Source organism: Engraulis encrasicolus, chromosome 4 (assembly GCF_034702125.1).
Source record: "Engraulis encrasicolus isolate BLACKSEA-1 chromosome 4, IST_EnEncr_1.0, whole genome shotgun sequence".
In the NCBI taxonomy this organism is placed as follows: domain Eukaryota; kingdom Metazoa; phylum Chordata; class Actinopteri; order Clupeiformes; family Engraulidae; genus Engraulis; species Engraulis encrasicolus.
The window spans coordinates 36,551,941-36,571,518 of record NC_085860.1 but is presented as its reverse complement, the minus strand read 5'-3'; the positions used below and the strand labels follow the sequence as shown (position 1 = coordinate 36,571,518).

The 19,578-nt window shown below is 44.4% G+C and overlaps 1 protein-coding gene across 1 annotated transcript in view; it reads left to right on the top strand.

Moving 5' to 3' along the window:
• Positions 1–18,344, top strand: part of ush1c (Usher syndrome 1C) — a 38,645-nt gene extending 20,301 nt beyond the window's left edge. Inside the window, 18 exon segments of the mRNA XM_063197835.1 lie at positions 1–103; positions 593–634; positions 637–744; positions 1,020–1,069; positions 1,868–2,032; positions 5,080–5,190; positions 6,062–6,616; positions 6,674–6,859; positions 8,037–8,090; positions 8,935–9,048; positions 10,592–10,678; positions 12,858–12,899; positions 13,259–13,312; positions 13,704–13,803; positions 14,397–14,506; positions 15,938–15,993; positions 16,323–16,531; positions 18,085–18,344. The exon segment at positions 1–103 is cut by the window's left edge and continues 37 nt beyond it. Of these exon segments, the coding sequence (XP_063053905.1) occupies positions 1–103; positions 593–634; positions 637–744; positions 1,020–1,069; positions 1,868–2,032; positions 5,080–5,190; positions 6,062–6,616; positions 6,674–6,859; positions 8,037–8,090; positions 8,935–9,048; positions 10,592–10,678; positions 12,858–12,899; positions 13,259–13,312; positions 13,704–13,803; positions 14,397–14,506; positions 15,938–15,993; positions 16,323–16,416 (2,031 nt within the window). The 3' untranslated portion in view covers positions 16,417–16,531; positions 18,085–18,344.
• The last annotated feature ends 1,234 nt before the right edge of the window (positions 18,345–19,578 follow it).

Below are 19,578 nucleotides of genomic sequence, written 5' to 3'. Positions count from 1 at the left end.
GAAGAGGACTGGGGTCCACGAGACTCCCCTCAGCCCCCCAAGAAGACCCCGTCTCCAAAGCCCCCCGCCAGCCCCTCACCGCCACGGGCCAAGTCCAAATCTGGTATGACTTGCTCAGCAAGAGCCATCTCCCTCCATTGCCACATAGTACTTTGCACGTAGCTAGTGTAGTTCTCTATTTGACCTGGAAATGTATGATGTATAATACTGTTATTATGCATCCATTTTCAATATACTGTATTTCAAAGTTCCTATACAGTTAATGTTGCGGTTTTAATTCAACACTTAGGATCTTAATCTTGAATTACTGCACAGAGTAGGACTATCTACCATAGATGACTGCTAAAATTGACACTTAAGTGTTGAATTAATATCCAGCATGCTGTCTCTTCAGATTGAAGCCTTTCTTTACAAGTTTGTTTTTTTATAAGCAGTATTAACATGTACTGTACATTTTAGGATTAACATTTATTTTAGTCACCTCAGCATGTTTGCCTATACTTTCATTCTTCTCTTCTTTGTGTGCGTCCTTTCCTGTTTCTTCTTCTCCTCCTGGTGTGTCGTGTGTTCGGTTTCTGCCATCCTGATGCAGACGATGAGGATGGTGATGACGAAGACGAGGAAGGTTACTATGTGAGTGACAGATGTTAGAATTAAAGGGGACTGGCACGGATTCAACAAGATTTCATGTGACAACCAAACACCAGCTCACTGGGTGGCCCTCACACCAGAACAGATGTGAATGTAATTCATCGTGGCACAATCATCAAAACAAACCTTTTTCGTTTCGTTTGTGTGTGTGAGTGGGTGTGTGGGTGCCCTTGTGTCGTTTAAGGGTCATGCTGAACTTCTCTCTCTCTCTCTCTCTCTCTGTTCATACAGTACTATATTTTTGACAGTGCTCGCTACTGCATGCTTTTACGGTAGCACTGTATGTGCCTTTACAGTCATGTGATGCATACCGTACTTACCGGTATGAGTTAAGTGGTGTAATTTACTGCATCCATTCTGCTTTGTAGCTTTCGACTGGTTTTACAAATACGAAGGAAAGCTTCCCTCTCTGAAAAAGGTACACTCTGGTTGGCTTGCAGCACTGTGTGTGTGGTGTGTGTATGGAGATGACCTCTAATATTTACGTCTCGGTCCCCATGATCTGGATTGACCTATGCGTTGTTTGTTGTGCTGTGCTGTTTTACCTAAGTAGGCGATGTGCATGAAAAAAATGTTTGTTTTCCCTAAGCAGTAGTCATGCATGGATTTGAGGTTGCAGTGTGAATCGAGTTTCATTTTCTCCAAGCAAACAAAATCTCTACCATCTCAGTGATAGTCATGGACAAGCGGTTAGGAAGTCAGGCTTTGCCAAGGGTTGCTAGTCTGACTCCTCACAACAGCTGGTGGGTATGGGGAAGTGAATAAGCAATGTCCCCTATTCTCCTCCTTGACTGAGCTATCCTGGTACCCCGAGCCAAAACTGCTTCCTTGGGCAGCTGCCCCTTTGCACGTGTGAGGCATCAATGCAATTCCGTTGTGTTTGCTGTGTGCTGTGGTGGTGTGCTGTGTCATAATGACAATGGGACTCTCCCCTGTGGAACCGTCATGCGCTTTGGGGTGCTGTCCCCTTGCGCGTGTGAGACATAAATGCAATTCCGCTGTGTGCACTGTGTGCCGTGGTGGTGTGATGTGCTGTGTCACAATGACAATGGGACTCTTCCCCCGTGGAACTGTCATGTCGCTGTCCCCTTGCGCGTGTGAGACATAAATGCAATTCTACTGTGTGCCGTGGTGGTGTGCTGTGTCACAATGACAATGGAACTCTTCCCCCATGGAGCCCTTCATGCGCATTCATGTTGTTAATGGACGACAACAGAAAGGCAAAGAGAAGAAGCAGAAGAAGAAGAAGGCGTCCAAGCAGGACTCCCTGCCGTCCTGGAGGAACAAGAAGGAGATGGAGTACGAGCTGAACCTGGCCCAGGAGAAGGAGGAGATGCACGAGCGAGAGAGGCAGCTCAAAATCAACAGGCTGGTGCAGGAGGTATGGTATGGAGAGCTGTGTGTGTGTGTGTGTGTGTGTGTGTGTGTGTGTGTGTGTGTGTGTGTGTGTGTGTGTGTGTGTGTGTGTGTGTGTGTGTGTGTGTGTGTGTGTGTGTGTGTGTGTGTGTGTGTGTGTGTGATGCACGAGCGAGAGAGGCAGCTCAAGATCAACAGGCTGGTGCAGGAGGTATGGTATGGAGAACTGTGTGTGTGTGTGTGTGTGTGTGTGTTGGGGGGGGGGTGTTGTGTGTGTTAATGTGTGTGTGAGATGCACAAGTGAGAGAGGCAGCTCAAGATCAATAGGCTGGTGCAGGAGGTATGGAGGCTCAGAGTGTGTGCGTGTGTCCGTGTGTGTGTGTGTGTGTGTGTGTGTGTGTGTGTGTGCTTGTGTGACCCTAAGCTAGACTACTGCAGGAGGTATGGAGAGTACACGTGTGTGTGTGTGTGTGTGTGTGTGTGTGTGTGCGTGCCTGCGTGCGTCCGTACATCTGTGCGCGCGTGCGTGTGCAATTCTAAGATAGACCTGTGGAGGGGTATGACCCTGAGCTGAGGGCACACATTGCATGTGGGTGTGGGTATTTGTGTTTGTGTATGTGAACATGAACATGAACTTGAAGATTCCTTCAAGGCTGCCGGAGGGGTAAAGAGGGATCAAGGTTCCTGATGGAGTGGGATGTGATGTGAATGGTAAAGGACCTTTTTATTCTGGCTGCCTTTATCATTTGAGAGAGGAAAAAAACAGATATGTGAGTCAATGGATTGAGTCAATGGTGTGAGTCATCTGGATTGTTTGCCTGTTTGCCTGGCTTTAGAAGGTCTTTGACGACAGCAAAATGTTTGTGTGAGTGTGTGTGGGGCTGTTGTCTTGAGTGGAAGTACAACATATCTCAGTCTCAAACACAAGCAGGTAATTGGAGTGCTTCTGGGTCTTCACCTTTTTCCTTGTCCAGGTAGACAAATGCTGAGTCACTCAAGGTTGCATTTTTTTACTTTTTTATTTGGCTACAATGCCTACTAGAGGTGCTCCGATTGCTCGGCAGCCGATCATGACCGGCCGATAATGGCCAAAAATAGCCTGATCGGTGATCGGAAAAACATGCCGATCAAAAAACCGATCCAGAGATATTAAATTCCTCACGCAACCATTTTGCCTTTACACCTGGCGCTGCCTGCATGTAGCCTAGGTGCTGGCTCTGCACAGCTGCTGCACCAAAATAAGGCATCTTTACCTGTCTTTAACTTTTTGGAATTCCTTCCTTCATTTTCACCATTTATAATCATATAATCTGCATCAACAATGATCTGATTTTCCGATCCATGCGCCGTTTACATGACTTGTAATTTGAGAATGACGTGTCAGTCTCGCCATGTTCGCTATTTTGAGTTACAGCCTGTCAGCACGCAACAACTAAACGTTTCCAAAACAATCATCAACGGTATTGTTTTTAAAGTTGTAGCCTAATGGACAGTCAGGTCATTCGTTTGTAGTCGCTGCAACACCGAACAGAGGGAGAGTGGACGGTGTGAAACTCAATGAGTCTGTGCAGGGAATTCTACAATCTATGACAGTGTTACAGAGAAAGAGCTTTCCTCGCAGACACGCTGTGTTGTGCGTGTTGCCTGTTCTTTCAAGGGAAGTTTTTTTCTTGTTTTGTGTAGGCCTATGTAGAATCTCAAGTTTTTCAGTCACAATGTAATTTGCGATAGACTACTTCTCGCCAGTTAGCCATTTTGCGTTATAACCTGTGTAGTTGCCTCGGCCAGCACGCGACAAGTTCACGTTGTCCGCACAAGCATGCCAACGTTATTGTTTTCAAAGTTGTAATTGACAGTCAGTCGATTAGTTTGAAACGCCAAACGGCGACAGGTGAGGGGAGAGGGAGAGAGCTCAGACTCAGAACGGTCGCGGAGCACTGCAGCTGTGGACAGTGAGTGACAGAGAGGGGAGGGGCTCTCCTCACGAGGCTGCTCATTTAAAGCGACAGGGTTTTTTCTCGTATGCAGAAGACGAGAGACTGAGATCCAGGTGTCTGAGCTTCAATTCAATCTTAAATAGTTTAGTAATTATATGCAATGACTTATAAATTGATGTAATGTTTCAGTTTCAATTCAATCTTAAATAGTTTAGTAATTATATGCAATAACTTATAAATTGATTAATACTGTAGACTTACTTGTAGGCTATATTACCAACACTAGTCTGAAAGAGCTGAAAGATAATAATAATAATAATAATAATAATAATAATAATAATAATAGCCTAATAATAATAATAATAATAATAATAATAATAATAATAATAATAGCGTAATAATAGGCCTACATTGTGAAAGCAACATGTGCAAATTAAGATTGATTGGTTTATGGGCAGAAATGGTATTCAATAAGGTTAATTAATAGGCTATTAAAAAAATAGGAAATAATTTCTGTGATCGGCAATGATCGGTGATCGGCAGATAAAGATTTTTGGTGATCGGTATCGGTGATCGGGCCAAAAAATGGTGATCGGAGCACCTCTAATGCCTACGCGTTTCGGCCCTTATGGCCTTCTTCAGGGCATAATACGAAGAATGTACACTCTGAAGAAGGCCATAAGGGTCGAAAAGCGTAGGCATTGTAGCCAAATAAAAAAGTAAAAGATTGCAACCTTGAGTACCTCAGCATTTGTCTACCTGGACCATATCTCAGTCTCATTCTACAGTTGGAGTGTTTCTTTCACTTGCATATGCACTGCACTCTGTGACTGTGTGTGTGTGTGAGAGAGAGTCTGCATGAAAGTTTGCTGTAAAAGTAATGATACACAGGACAACTTTCCGAACAATGTATCTGGGCAACAACACAATTACCTCCTAATTTCCTAATAAAATGAAACAAAAGTTGTCTACTGCTGATCACGTTCTCTTGATACAAGTCTTGATACACTACAGTCATGAACCGTACAAATCTTAAAGTACTGTTGCCCCAGCAACACATTGCTGAAAAAGTTTTCAATTCATCCATTATGTTAATGGATTAGCAAGCGTCACACACACACTGGTGCGCCCCCAGGTGTCCGAGACGGAGCGAGAGGACGTGCAGGAGTCGGCCCAGACCCAGTTCTGGGTGGAGAAGCTCTGTCAAACCAGACTAGAGCACATCACCGGGGACGAGGAGCTAGAGGTGATACGTGTGTGGAGTTGCATGCTTGCATTGACTGCATGGTGCTGTTAGTTAGTTAATGGCATTGGATTGAAGTCCTGTTGATGAAGGACAATAGTAGGTCATTAATGGAGCCTCTGCTGTGGCAGTAGTCTGAATACAATAGATTTGGTGTGTGTTTTTGTGTGTTTTTTTGTTGAGACATAGTGAATACGATAGCTTTGGTGTGTGTTTTTGTGTGTTTTTTTGTTGTTGCGACTGACAAGACAGTGAACAGATATTGGTGGTCAAATATAGATCTAATATCATCGTTTGACATTCTCTCACTGAGTAATCTTGAGACCATGCCTGAAAAAGAGGTGACTCTTCCGCTTAGTTATGCCTGGCTATGACTCGGTGTGAAATGCAGCGGCAGTTTGAAAATGATTATTATTCGTAATCATATTGTAAATATTGTCATACTTAACAAAGGACAGCCATTGGCAGGACGATATGACATAATGGCCTTGGATAACATTACACCCATACAGTAATTGTAGTTTCATTTATTTCTTTGTGCCGTCACAAAATAATGCCAGAGCTTCTAAATACCATTAAAACTAAAACTAACAAATTTAAATATCTCATGTTTCACACAAACTTTCACAAAATTGCTGCAAATTTCACTACAAAGACCATTTGTTTACGTGGGTTTTCAGCAAAACTGGAAATTGTACCCCTTTTCTGTTGCTACAATGGCGACCCCAGGAATAAGGTGGATAGCTTGAGTTGATTGATGAGGTTGTAGTATTGATGTACATTGCAGAGGTTTCGTTGTGCTTTGTTGAGGTCCGGTGCAGAGGTTTCAGAGGCTGGCTGTGTTGCTGTGTGTATATGTCCCGTATGTGTGTAGATGTCGTCCCCAGCCTCGTCCCCTGCCCACTCGGTGTCCACCATGCGGAGGTTCCCCGGCGGCCAGATGGCCACCACCGACCTGGACGACATCCACCTGGACAATGTGGACAAGAGCCTGAGGCAGCCCCTGAAGAGGCTGACCCCCATCCAGCCCGCCAGCAACCCCTCGCCTCCCCCCTTACCCATCCCCCCGACCTCGCCTCGCCTCCACCCCACGGCCCCCATGCCGCCCCCTCTCAACCCTTACCCGCAGTCCGCCTCCCCTCACCTCATACTCTCCGTGGCCACGCTGCCGACCCCTCCCAACCCGTACGACGCCACACCACCCTCCCCGCACCCGACCCACAGACCCCACCGGCACCCAACCAACCTCCCGCTCCCGAAACGCGGGTCCCCCCACATGGACCCTCCGTCGGCCCGGCTGCCGCCCCCTCCGCCCACATCACGCAGGCCGCCACCGCCCCCTCCGGGTCACCCCGTGCCACCGCCCCCGAAACATCCGGGCCACCCCAGGGGTCCGCCTCTCTCCGGGTCGTCGTCTTCTTCCTCCTTGGCCCCCTCCCCCTCTCTCTCTCCTCCTCCTCCACCACCGCCACCTCCACCACCTCCGCCACCACCCCCTCCTCCGCCGCCGCAGCATGCCGACGAGCGCTTCACCTCGCCGGGCTACTCGCGCGCCGCCAGCCCCTCGGAGCACAGCACCACTGCCTGGGAGACCTACGGCAGGCAAACCCCCAGGGGTGGCTACCACCCGCCCAGCCCGCCCAGTGATCGCTCCACCCCTCCCAGTCCCACGGTAGATAAGAGATGTTGCGGGTAAAACTTGTATTCATTTGAATCTACTGGCACAATCATAAAGGGTTGCAATGAATTTATAGCATTATGCATGACATAACCCATTACAAATACTCATGACTTGTACTCGTGAGGCCATGATGAAAAAACACAATTTTACCTTCAAGCAACACTTGAACTGATTCTAGTTAGCAATACCTAATTTCAAACATTTGTAAGCATCATCATGAACGCAACCTTTTATGACTGTCACATAGTCTTTTGAATACAAGCTTCATAGAATTTCTTATGGAATTCTTTGAGTGAAAACATGTGTCCCTCACACATGTACTGTGTAATGTATTGTACATTTTCGTGTGATCCTGTACCAAGATCACTCTATAGTGTGCAGGTGTGATAATGAACTATCCTTTCCAGTGTAGGGTAGTGCTTATTTTAACTCAAACTCTACCTTGATCTGTTTGTGTGCTGAATGCTTTGGAGGTCTCTCTCCTCTCTGGCAGTGTGCCATCCTCTCTGTCTGTGTGTGCCTATATGCGGGTCGTTTGGCAACATGTATGTTTCTAACCTCCAGCCTTGGTTGCGTAACCTAGTTAGTAGGCATGTGAGTCAGTGAGTCGTGAGTGAATTGATTTTGTGAGCGTGTAGCATGGTGTTATCTGCGCTGGATGAGGAAGCGCTGGTCTACGTGTGAGTGCGAGGGGTGGTTGGCTGGTGTGGGCACGGAGTGATTGGCGGTTTAGTCATGCATGTGTGATCATGTGGGTGTGTATGTGTGTGTGTGAGAGGGAGAGAGAGAGAGAGAGCCTGGTGTGTGTGTGTGTGCGTGCGTGCACGTGTGTGTGGGTATGTGTGATTGTGATGTGTGTGCGTGCAGTACTGCGGGTGTTTGAGTGTGTGCGTGACTGATGGCATGTGTGTGAACGTGCTTGCATTAGTGTGTACAATGCGCACATGCGCTTGTTTGTTTAGAATACGCTTTCCTCTGCATGTGTGTGTGCATGCTTTTGTGTGTGTGTGTGTGTGTGTGTGTGTGTGTGTGTGTGTGTGTGTGTGTGTGTGTGTGTGTGTGTGTGTGTGTGTGTGTGTGTGTGTGTGTGTGTGTGTGTGCACTGTGCACTGTGCACTGTGCACTCTGGTTGGACAGACCTATTTATGTGCAGTACTGTGTGATTCAGGTATTGAGGAGCATATCCCACGGGGCCAGAATATCCACATCCAGCCACCCTGTGGTGAGTCCACAACTCTGGCAATGTACTGTGTGTGTGTGTGTGTGTGTGTGTGTGTGTGTGTGTGTGTGTGTGTGTGTGTGTGTGTGTGTGTGTGTGTGTGTGTGTGTGTGTGTGTGTGTGTGTGTGTGTGTGTGTGTGTGTGTGTGAGTGCGTGCCTGCCTGCCTGCGAGCCTGCGTGTGTACGTATATGCGTGCTTTTACACAAACGCCAGTGTGGCTGCTGTTCCTCTGTCTCTCCATGTGAAAGAGTTCCAATTAATCTCACATTATCTCAGCGTGATTCCTCAGCCAGTTTTATTTTGCTTTGTGGAGAGTTGAAAAGATTGAGCAGAGGCACTTGTTGCCACCAGCCTGGCTAGCAACATCCAGTCAAAGCAGATGATGTTCTCTTCTATTCTGCTGGTAGTATTGCCATGGTCGTACTGCATTCTGACAACTTTCTGGTTGCTACATACAGTTGTATAACAGATGACAGAGTGACCATCACTAGGGTTGTGGGTGTGTTCTGACTGACATGCCAATGAGCCTGGCTCTTTGGTGTAGCGGTCAGAGCCCCAGTTTACTACCCCAGAAGGTCTGGCTTTGAGTCCTGGCTGGGCAACTCTACTTCCCTTCATTCCAACAATATATTCTGCCTGTCGTAGTTGACCGATTATCTCTTTGCACGTGACAAATAAACATCCTTTAATCTTTGTGTTGTCCTAGTAACAATTTTGGTTTACATGAAACGTGTTTTGAAAGCATGTTGGGTACTGTATTCTCCTGGTGTTTGGTCTCCTGTGTGTGTGAATATTGCATATGTGTGTTTGTGGTGGTGATGTTGCTGATACTGGCTGTCCTGTAGCAAATCGCCCCCAGCCCCCCCACCCAGAGGAGGCAGCTGAACCCCATCATGTCCAAACCCGTCATGCTGCCCCCGGGCACCCCCCACAAGACCACACAGCACAAGGAGGGCCTGGTAAGGGCTGTGTCAATAGTGTGTGTTCGTGACAAGTTTAAAGGTCTATGGTGTGTTTGTGATTGGTGTGGTGTGGTGTGGTGTGTTGTGTGTATTGCTTTTTTTGAGTACGACACAGTTTTCAGAGTACGACATCTTCACATGGAAGTCATGATTTTTTTTTTGTGTGTCACAGAAAAGGCCAGGCAGTGTACAGTGGTGCCTTTAATGTAATAGAGTTCTGAAAGGAACCAGATCTTGTCACTTTAATGTTTCTTTTTTGGAAAGAATCTGAAGAATCAGGAATTTGAAGTAGTATCTGTGTCCATGTCTAAACCATATGTTTTATGCCATGGGGGGACCTGATTGGTCAAAAGTGAGTAGCAGAATTGCAGAATTGTGACAAGATGCAATATTAAAAACTTCATCTGTCATTTTGAGTAGAGTTGGTAGACATGCTATCCTTAATTCTTAGCACATACCGTAATTATGAAACTGTCTTTGTACATTTGTCGCGAAATTGGCTTTCTGGGGGGCCACACTGCAACCTGTAGCCTAGGGGACCCAGGCCATCTTAATCTGGCCCTGGGTGTAGCAGAACATACACAGAGGCCGGATCATGTCATAAATCTGTATTGGGCACATAAAACAAAAACAAGCCTGTGTGTACAGTCCGTGGAGAAAACGGATGAAATGTTTCCGCATCCTCCAGTCCCTGAGAGATACAGATCTTGAAGCTTCTGCTGCACGAGTAGATTATCCCCACGGCACACGGCTTTGGTTCATAACAGAACCGGATGGATCCCAGTAAATACACAGGTCTTATCTGTGGCACAGCACAAGGCTGCTTTTATTGGACTCCAGTGAAAAATATCAGAAGAAGTTGTTTTTTTAACAATAAAGCCAATATCTACAGTAATATCAAGGCAGCCCCTGTATTTAGTCATACCAAGGTGCTGTGACCTCAATACATTTCTGCCAGAGATTCAAGAGGCGCACAGTTATTGCTCAATTATCTGTTCTTTGCTCAGGTGTCAAGGTGAAACATAACATAATCATCATTCCTTCTTCGACTGAAAATATTAGGTGTGTGTGTGTGTGTGTGTGTGTGTGTGTGTGTGTGTGTGTGTGTGTGTGTGCCTTCCTCTTCAGTAGCAGTCTAATAGTGCACTGTTGTGGTTGTCCATTGTCCCCTGTTGTGTTTTCCACCTTCTAATCATCTGTGGATGTGAAATACACCACCCACCCCAATCATAGAGCACCAGGGAACAGCTTCTTGTTTGTACAGACAAATAGTCACTCAAATCACTGATTGGCGTAATGTGGGCCCAGATTCTCCTTGCCTTGCACTATCTCTCTCTCTCTGGCTTTCTCTCTGTCTCTGTCTCTGTCTCTGTCTCTCTCTCTCTCTCTCTCTCTCTCTCTCTCTCTCTCTCTCTCTCTCTGTGCCTCTCTGCCCCCATCTCTTTCTACCCACACAGCGATACACACACACACACACACAAATCAAGTTGTTGTATTCACTGCGTGCCTGACTGTTGATTAATCTGATCGTGTGTTGCAGCCGCCGGAGATGCTCAAACGGATGGTGGTGTACAACACATCCTTTAAGTCCAAAGATCCGACATCCTTTAAGTCCCCCAGGAAACAAGTAATTCCAACTCCACAGCTCTCTGCCTTTCACAGCCCTCTCTGTCAAGCCTCAATGGCAGCCATGTTTTACCCCCTCTCTGTCAAGCCTCAATGGCAGCCATCTTTTACCCCATGTCACCTCAAGGGCTGCCTGCCACCTGTCCTGAAGTATTTATGCTTGTCTTGGACTGGATTGCCCTAAACTGGCTGTCCTTCAAGATAGCACTTTCACTCTCCCTTCAAGACAATACTTTCGATTTTTTTTTCTTTCTCTCCCTAGAATGTTGTTGTTATCCCCCAAATAACGGTCACTGCCCTGTCCAGTTTCAAAAGTCATGATTTATCTAATGAGTATTTTAAACCATGTATTATCGGCAATATAACAAAAAGTTACGTATCACGGCGAGACAAGTTTGTAATATAGAGAGTTATAAAACTCATCTAGAGATTTTATGGGCGTCCAGTAATATACGTAAAGACAGTTATAAAACTCATCTAGAGATTTTATGGGCGTCCAGTAATATACGTAAAGACAGTTATAAAACTCATCATGAGATTTTATGGGCGTCCAGTTTGTCCAGTTTGCATACAGTATATATTATCCATGAATCTTTATGCTATATGTCGATACGTTGGAACGCCATAATTTTCTGCATAGGAGCCTCAGTGAGAGCGTTGGATAAATCAAGACTTTCTGCAATGTTTGTGTTTATGTGTGTTGTCCCGTCCTGACCTGACCTGAATGAGTGATTGGGCTGTTCGTTTGGCATCCGGTAGCTTACATTTGTAGGCCGGCTTGATTTGTTGTTTCAGTTGGGGAAAGTGTTTGCTAGTTCTGCATGTTAACACCAGCACAGAGGGTGTAGCTCATCTCTGGTATTCCACTGTTTATACGCGATCAGTTGACTTGCCGGTGGACTGTTCAATTGAATCATTACAAGCAGATGACGTGACACTTAGCAGGCAGTGGTGTTTCTGGCCTAGCGCCGAAACATGTGAACATGGTCCAACAAAACAGTGCACAAATTGGAAAGAGAGAATATTTTTTAACTTCAACAATTATATCTCAGGGGAATACTGTGCCTGTTGTTCTTAGAGGCAGATAAGCATCAGTAGACGTTTTCCAAAGAGAGTCCAATTCTGTTCTTAATACATGAGCCTATGAAAGCACTCAAGTTGACCTATTCTGTGTTCATCTCAAGGCATTCCTAAAATGTGACCTACCAAACTGAATGTGATATTGTTTAAAAAAAATAGCCAATATAATCAAACCCTTTGAAAGCTGTTTGGATCTAGATTGCTTGAATTGACCTTGCCCATGCTCTATAATTAGCTTCACCAAATTCAGCCAATTCAAATTTTGTTGTGGTTGGCTGGGGCATTTACGTAAAAAAAAAAAGGAAACATCAATGCAGTGGCCAAATAATTGAATTTACGTGAGGCGCTGTCCTTACTGTATGTGAGCTGGTATCCATGAACAAGTTGAGACCTGTCTGTGATGTATTATGAAGCACAGCATGGTTGTTTTCCCTCTCTTTTGAAGCAACCTTGCCAACATTCTGTCATGGAGAGATATGATATGCCATATCAATGTCAGACTGATTGAAATGTCATCTCATAAATTGGGCACAAGATAAAATAGTGTTCCCTCTGATACGCAATCTTTGTTGGTTCTGATTGTGAGAATTGTCTCCTTCAATGTTCCCCTATTTCTAGTGTCCTTCTATTTGGCCTCTTATTGTGAAGACAAGTGGAATCATTGCTTGTTGTCGAACATGGCCATGTTTTTGGCCATGCATTGTTTTTTTTTCAATAGCCTTCCATTGATCTATATGATGCCACATTATGTGTACCAAATTACATTTCGTTTCTTGGAGTAAAGCCTGGTGAAATTGTTTTTGGTTGTCATATGAAATGTTGTTTTCTGAAGTGCCATGGTCTGTCTTTCCCCATTTAATTTATTTATGTTTTTCGCAACACAGTCAAAATTGAATATGTCTCTTTGAATTAACTCCAGGGGTGTTGGAGACACACTCTGTTAGATACAATGAATCACACGGATTCACTGACTCATTATATGCAGGTAGTCAGGGGGTTAGAGAGTCGAATCAATACAAATTTGCTTGTGCATACTTGGGTTTCTCACTCATTGTGTTAGCCTCATTGAAAAACCTTTCACATGCATGCTCTGTCCTCAGGGATTTAAGAAATACGTAGAAGACTTCGATCCATACTCCATGGTAGGTTTATTGTTTTGTTTCAGTATTTCTCATTATACCTTTTTGTGAGCATGAGCACACCCCAGTGATGTGGTCTGTGTTTCAGGAAAAGAATGATCGTGGGGCTCTTGTACAAGACAGTTGGTCTTATCAGAAAAGGACTTTATTGAATTTCCTGTGTAAGCTTATTACAGAGATTTGAAAAGATGAATTGGAGGAGCGGTTTGCCCTTTATTATTGAATGTGAACATTTTAGAAAGCCTTTCTCTGTTCTGTCTCGAGTCTGCTGTGTTCCTCTACAAGTGATGGCCTTGGTTGACCGACAGTTATAATTACTGTACAATCTCACTGTGAAACTCCTTTTGTGTTGTAAATAACAGTTCACTCCAGAACAAATAGCAGACAGAGAAGTCAGACTGCTCAGAATTAAAAAGGTAATAACTTGATGCTCAATCTTTTTGCCATGTTTTCAGTAGCTGTTTTAATATGAATATTTTTGAAAATGCATTAGTTTTGAAGTTCTAGAATGTGCATTACAAATATTCCATTTAGGGGGCTAAAACACACACTACATGGATTCAAAATTATCCACCTTAAAAAATGTCTTCATACGTGTAAACAGCACCTTATACATTCAGGATATTAAGCTGTTTTTCATTGTAAAGAGATGGTTGAATGGTGATAAATGCATAATGCGGAATGGGATACGCTATAAGTTCAAATCTTGCGAATGTAAGCATGAGCTTTCAAAGTGAGGAGACTTGTGTTTGGTGTTTTCACGTATTGATGTATTTATCTATTCTTGCCATGCTTCATGCTCTTCAGATCGGACAGCTTGACATGGCGGTGGAGGGAGGTGTAGATTCACCCCTGGGGAAGATTGTGGTGTCTGCTGTTTATGAGGGTGGTGCAGCAGACAAACATGGTGAGTCCCAGTAGTGTGGTTGACCTTCTTCAGGCTGTCTGCATAGCTAAGCTGCAGGAGGTAGGTCTGAACACTGCTAATAAGCTCCAAAAAATAAACTTAATTATTTAAAAAAAGTTTCTTGATCGATCACCCTGGATCTTCAAGACTTTTGCTTTTTAAATAACAAAGTTTATTTTTCTGAGCTGTTTGGAAGTGTGCAGACCTACCACCTTCAACTGTCTGACACTTTTGTCTGACACCTGCAAAGAGTGTTTCTGGATGTGCACACCCTACTCGAGACATAGCATAGCCAAGCTCTCAACACTCCTGTTTTCCATGCATTTCTCTGATATTTTAGACCCCTATCCCACTTCTTTTCTGTATTCTCCTATAATTTACCCAACAGCCACCACAAAAAATCGCCTGGATTTTGATACTGAATTGTTGACAGATGTATGTTGTGCTATTTCCCTCTAGTGCATGAATATTCATTTGACATCTGGTGCTGTGTGTGTGTGTGTGTGTGTGTGTGTGTGCGTGTGTGTGTGTCTGTGTGTGTGTGTGTGCGTGTGTGTGTGCGTGTGTGTGTGTATTTCTAATCTTGTGCGTAGGTGGGATTGCACCAGGTGACGAGGTGATGGCAGTGAATGGTAAAATCCTGACAGACGTCACTCTCACTGAGGGGCAGAACTCCCTGACCAGGGCCTGGAACACTGGTGGGGTAAGCAGCCTGTGCACCACACAGTAGCCCAGGTGTGGGCAAACTCAGGCCCTGTGGCCACATGTGGCCATTTTATGTGGCCCGCAGAGCCTTTACAAGACAGACAACTTTTCATACGGTCAATCAAGATTCTAAAAATGGCTACCTAAAACAGGAGTCTTGTGCATGGGCTACATTTAAATACTTTTCCATATAATGTGCTGAAATGGCAAAGCTGACAAGTTGTCACCATACAGTATTTGTTATTATTGACACGGGGCAAGTTGCCCGTGACATCATATTCTTTACCCAATGTGACCCTTCGACCAAAATAATTGCCCACCCCTGCAGTAGCCCCTGGGTTTCTCATGTATTAGACACTTATCCCCTGCCCCCTCCCAGTATTGTTATACAGTATATGGTATTCTCCCTATGGCACCCCCCCCCCCACACACACACACCCCATGCATACTACATGTACATTTTACACATTATTTGTCACATTATTTGATTATTTGTCCCGCTGCACCAACAAAAAAAATGTTCTAGATTATTTCACTACCCAAATGTTGACAGATACAGTATGCCCTACGCTCAACTATTTTAGCAGAAGAAGCCACTCGTGGGAACAGAGCAGTTAAAACACCATACATATTTCTAACGTAGTACAAAGGCTTATCGGAAAGTAGACGTAATGTGCAGCAGGATGATGTACATCAAGGTGTGTATTGTAGTGGAATAATCCACCTTTACAGTACAGTGATTCAAGGTGATTCACACTGTGTACTCATTCTGTAACGCTGACACCATTGTCCCTTAACCGTCTCCCACACTAGTATGGCTCATTCTTTTGAAACTCGATTGTCGGAAACTCCGGCTTCCGCCTTGTAAAAGTGCAATAGAATGGGTACTCAAATCGGGGTTCTGAAACTAAAACTCGGAGCGCTTCGGTGTGCTCCGAGTTCGTTTAACATTAGTGTTTTCAAACGTTTGTATTGTCCCCAGCTGTTTCAATAGAACGCATTTACAACGGTGGTCGGGAGAAGAACCTCGGGTCTACCGACGGCCGAGTTTCAAAAGAATGAGCCATATTCCCATCATAACACAGAACAGTCGATGTGAAAACAATGAAGGAACATTAGATGTGAAAGCCCAATTTGCCCATTTGGCCATTGTACTGCTGTTAACTTTTGATGTGTTGGCTGTATTGACTACCATATGTTATAGTTTTGATGGCTCCTACTCATCTTTACCGATATTTTTGTGAGTGGGAGCTTCAGTGTGTTTTCTACATGTGCATATATTCCGCAATATTGACGAACCAAGAAAAAGCAACTGAAACTGACGATTGAAAATCGATTATGATTGATTTGCTCAATAGCATGGATTGTGCATATCCATTCCACAGTGCTTTTTCATTATTGATGATGACACATTGTCTATGCTCCTCAGGACTGGATAGATCTGGTCATAGCTGTGTCCCCACCCAAGGACTATGAGGATGAAGTGTACGTACTCCTCTGCACACACCTTCTCCATCTCCTCTGCATCTCTTCTCCTGTGTCTTCTCACGGTCTCTTTGTCATAGGTCTTAGCCTACTAGACATGGATATTCATAATCAAATCTCAACCACTTTTCATGTGTAAACCTGTTGGATGTGTGAGATTAAAGCACCTCTACGATTGGATTGAATCTTCTTTGTAATTTAAATCCAGCACTTACAGCACGCTGCACTAGGCCTGTGTTCCATTCATGATTGAACTCTATATGTATTTCCCTTTTTGTGTGTGTGTGTGACTGTTGGTTGAAGACTGAACCTGTCTTCTGTATGTTCAGCCCTAAGGCAGCATCAGTCAGTACCACTGCAAACAGAAAGTACACTACGGGCAACACCACTCTGTACAGACACGGCTACCGGCCCCGGCCATAGCCGCTGCTACGTACCCCCCTCCCGAGCCCTCTGCCTCAGCCTGTGGCCTCCAGGCAAGGGCCAGGCTCTGCAGGCCGGGCCGGGCCGGGCCCGCTCACCTACCTCATCCCCCTGGGTAACTCCCTCTCTGGCCTGGGCGACTTGACAGCCAGCCTGCAGAGTGTTGTGGTTGTGCCACAGCCTGTGTGCCTGCCTGCGTGCCCCCTGTGTGTGTTGGTTGGTGGTGCCTCAGTTTGCATGGGTCCACACTCCCAGTCTCTTTCTCAAGTCTCACTCTGCCACACCTTGCCAACAGACAGGATGTTAAGACTCTTGCTTAAAAAGACCCTGCTATACTGTCAGTTTTTTGTTACCGGAATGGCAACAACCAAGTAATAACATACTGATAAAGAGTAGAGTAGAGTAGAGTATCATTTATTAACCAATTTTAGCCTGATGACTCGTATGTTGTTTGACCTTTGGTGCCTGGAGACACATACGTATACGCTGCATTCAGGCTCTTGAGATTTTAGCTTTTTAATAAAAATGTGTGTATGTTACAGCTGAATGAAGACAGTCCAATGTAAGATGAGGGTCTTGTGGTTTAAATGCAACTTACTTCATGTTCTATGTGCATCAGAGGCTAAGATATTTAGGTTTTTAAAGACTGAAGGCAGCTTTCCCAACAAGGGCTTAAATATTCAGCAGGCGTTTTTTTAGGTGCTTTAGGCATCAGTGGGTTAATCCAGAGGGAAATTTAGTCCTATGTGTAATGTTGTAGTGTAGTCTTGGTAGTAAAGGATTTGTAAAGCGTTCCACTGACGCAAAAATGCATTACAATGCCATGGAAATCGGCATCAGATGACTTCTGGATGCTATCTTAAGGTGCAATTGCAAGTGTTGCAATTAGTGTAAGTGTGCTCTACTCCGACTGTTTTGGTTTGATTTAAGAGATTTAAGCGCATATCTTATACATAAATATTTTGACAGTATAAAAAATGGGGAGCCAGGCATTTGTTCAGTCATGCACACGCTGTATTTAGAATGTGGTTATAGGCATGTGAAGAAAAAGACATAGTCTGAAATACTGGAGCAGTTTTTTCAGACTTCAGGAATGACCTCTGATTAGTAGTGCAGACTACACACTGAGCTAGCGGCATAAGATGTCAGCAGCTGTTCTGATTGATGTTGTATTGAAGGGACTGTGGCATGTCGTGACTCGTGACTCATACATAAGGATTATAACTAAGCTTTTAAGTGATCCCCTTAACAGCATGTTGTCTTTTGACATAATACGACACCGATTTGAAAGACAATTTTGTTGGAACACAAATTGGAACAGCTGTTAGAGGATTGGAGAGTTAGAGAAAACAATCCTTACACTGACAAGTGGCAAAAGAAGGTGAATCCCCCAACATTGATTCTTTAACATTGGTCACTTGAATTCACAACATGCTGTTCAGCCATTTTGTGTCTCCCTGTGGCCTTTCCTCCTATTTACTTTATTTCATACTGACTCAGTGACTTATTGATTGACACGGCTTTCTTCCATCCCTCATGTCTGTATACCTTCCTGAGCATTGGAGAGAAGGGTATATAAATGGCATGATTTTGGGTGAAATGTCTGATGTGTCTCTATGCCGAACCCTGGACTAAAGAGGAAACTGTTGGTTGTTTCCCCTCTTGCAGGACCTTCTTCTAGGAGGCGGTGTATGTATGCTCTCTCCTCCTCTCGCCCCTTTGATGCAACAGCCGGCACCCAGCATGTGGGCCTGCCCAGGAACCTGGATATCGCCACCATTTCATTCATTCAGTTTTATTACCACGCTTCAGTATGATCCCGCCCGCGGCTTCTGACAGCAGCATGAACCAAGAAAAATGTCATGTGAAAAGAAAAATGCCATGCTGTTGAAGAAATAAAACTTAATAAAAAATATGCTAACAAAGAACATTGGTTTTAGGTGATGAACATATTTGTGTTGTTATGCTGACTTCAGTGGGAAACATTCACTGCTAATGTTTGTAAATAATACACTGCCACACATTACATTACACTTGTAGCTGTCCACGAGAAGACTGCCAGTTGAAGACAAACCAGCATTTTACAGGGATTCATTTGCATTGTAGCACTGTTTAAAAATACACTATCAATTGACTACCATGCTACAGGTATGCATTTTCTTTGAATGGATTCTCTAAACCATCACTGTGTGTGTGTGTGTGTGTGTGTGTGTGTGTGTGTGTGTGTGTGTGTGTGTGTGTGTGTGTGTGTGTGTGTGTGTGTGTGTGTGTGTGTGTGAGAGAGGGAGAGAGACAGAGACAGAGAGAATTGATATAATAACAAGACATACCCATAGGGGGCAGTAGGATACCTTTTCATTGACATATTGAGGGCACCCAATTTACCAGATCACATGAGATAACCCAGGCTAAATATCTGCATGATGAAACTACTACAGCAATGATTTTAGTACCTTATGGGACCAGCTCTACTGTATTGTTAAATACGATACCATGATGTGACAGTGATGTTCGATGACAACAGATTATGACTGACATTTGTGGAAATAGAGCAAAGCTTTTGGTATGTTCTGTAATATATAGGCCTACAGCATAAAAGAGCAGACCAGAAAGCGTAGAAAAAAATGAAGCATATATGCATTTGGGGGCGTTATATTGTGTCATGTTGACTCACCAACGCGTTATGTAGTTATGTAATTATTACACACCATGAGCTCTGTAGGCTACATGTGTGAACACAACAGTGTAGCTAATCGATAGTCTATCAGAATGTAAAATTGCCTGGTGTTTACATATTGCGACCGACGTCTTGGTGAAATTAGGGAAGTCTAGTGGCCTTTGGTAGCCTAACTCGTTTCAGCACCTTGGCTAGTTCCAGTGGGAGTTCGCGCGCCAGTCACACTTGGCGCGTTTGTGGCTGCTGTGGCCATTGACCAATATCTTGGCAGTCACGTCCACTGACTAACTGACGCCAGCGGAAAACACCATAGTAAAGTTGGAACCGTTTGGTCAGTTTTTCTTTTATTTTTTTCCTCATGTCTTTTTTTAAAGAACAAACGTGATACACGGCGTGGAGTGTTCAGTAAGTAAGCTGTGTTGTCGTTCAGTAAGAGGTCAAAAGCCAATGAGGATTGATCTAAGAGACGAGGAAGTTTGAGAACA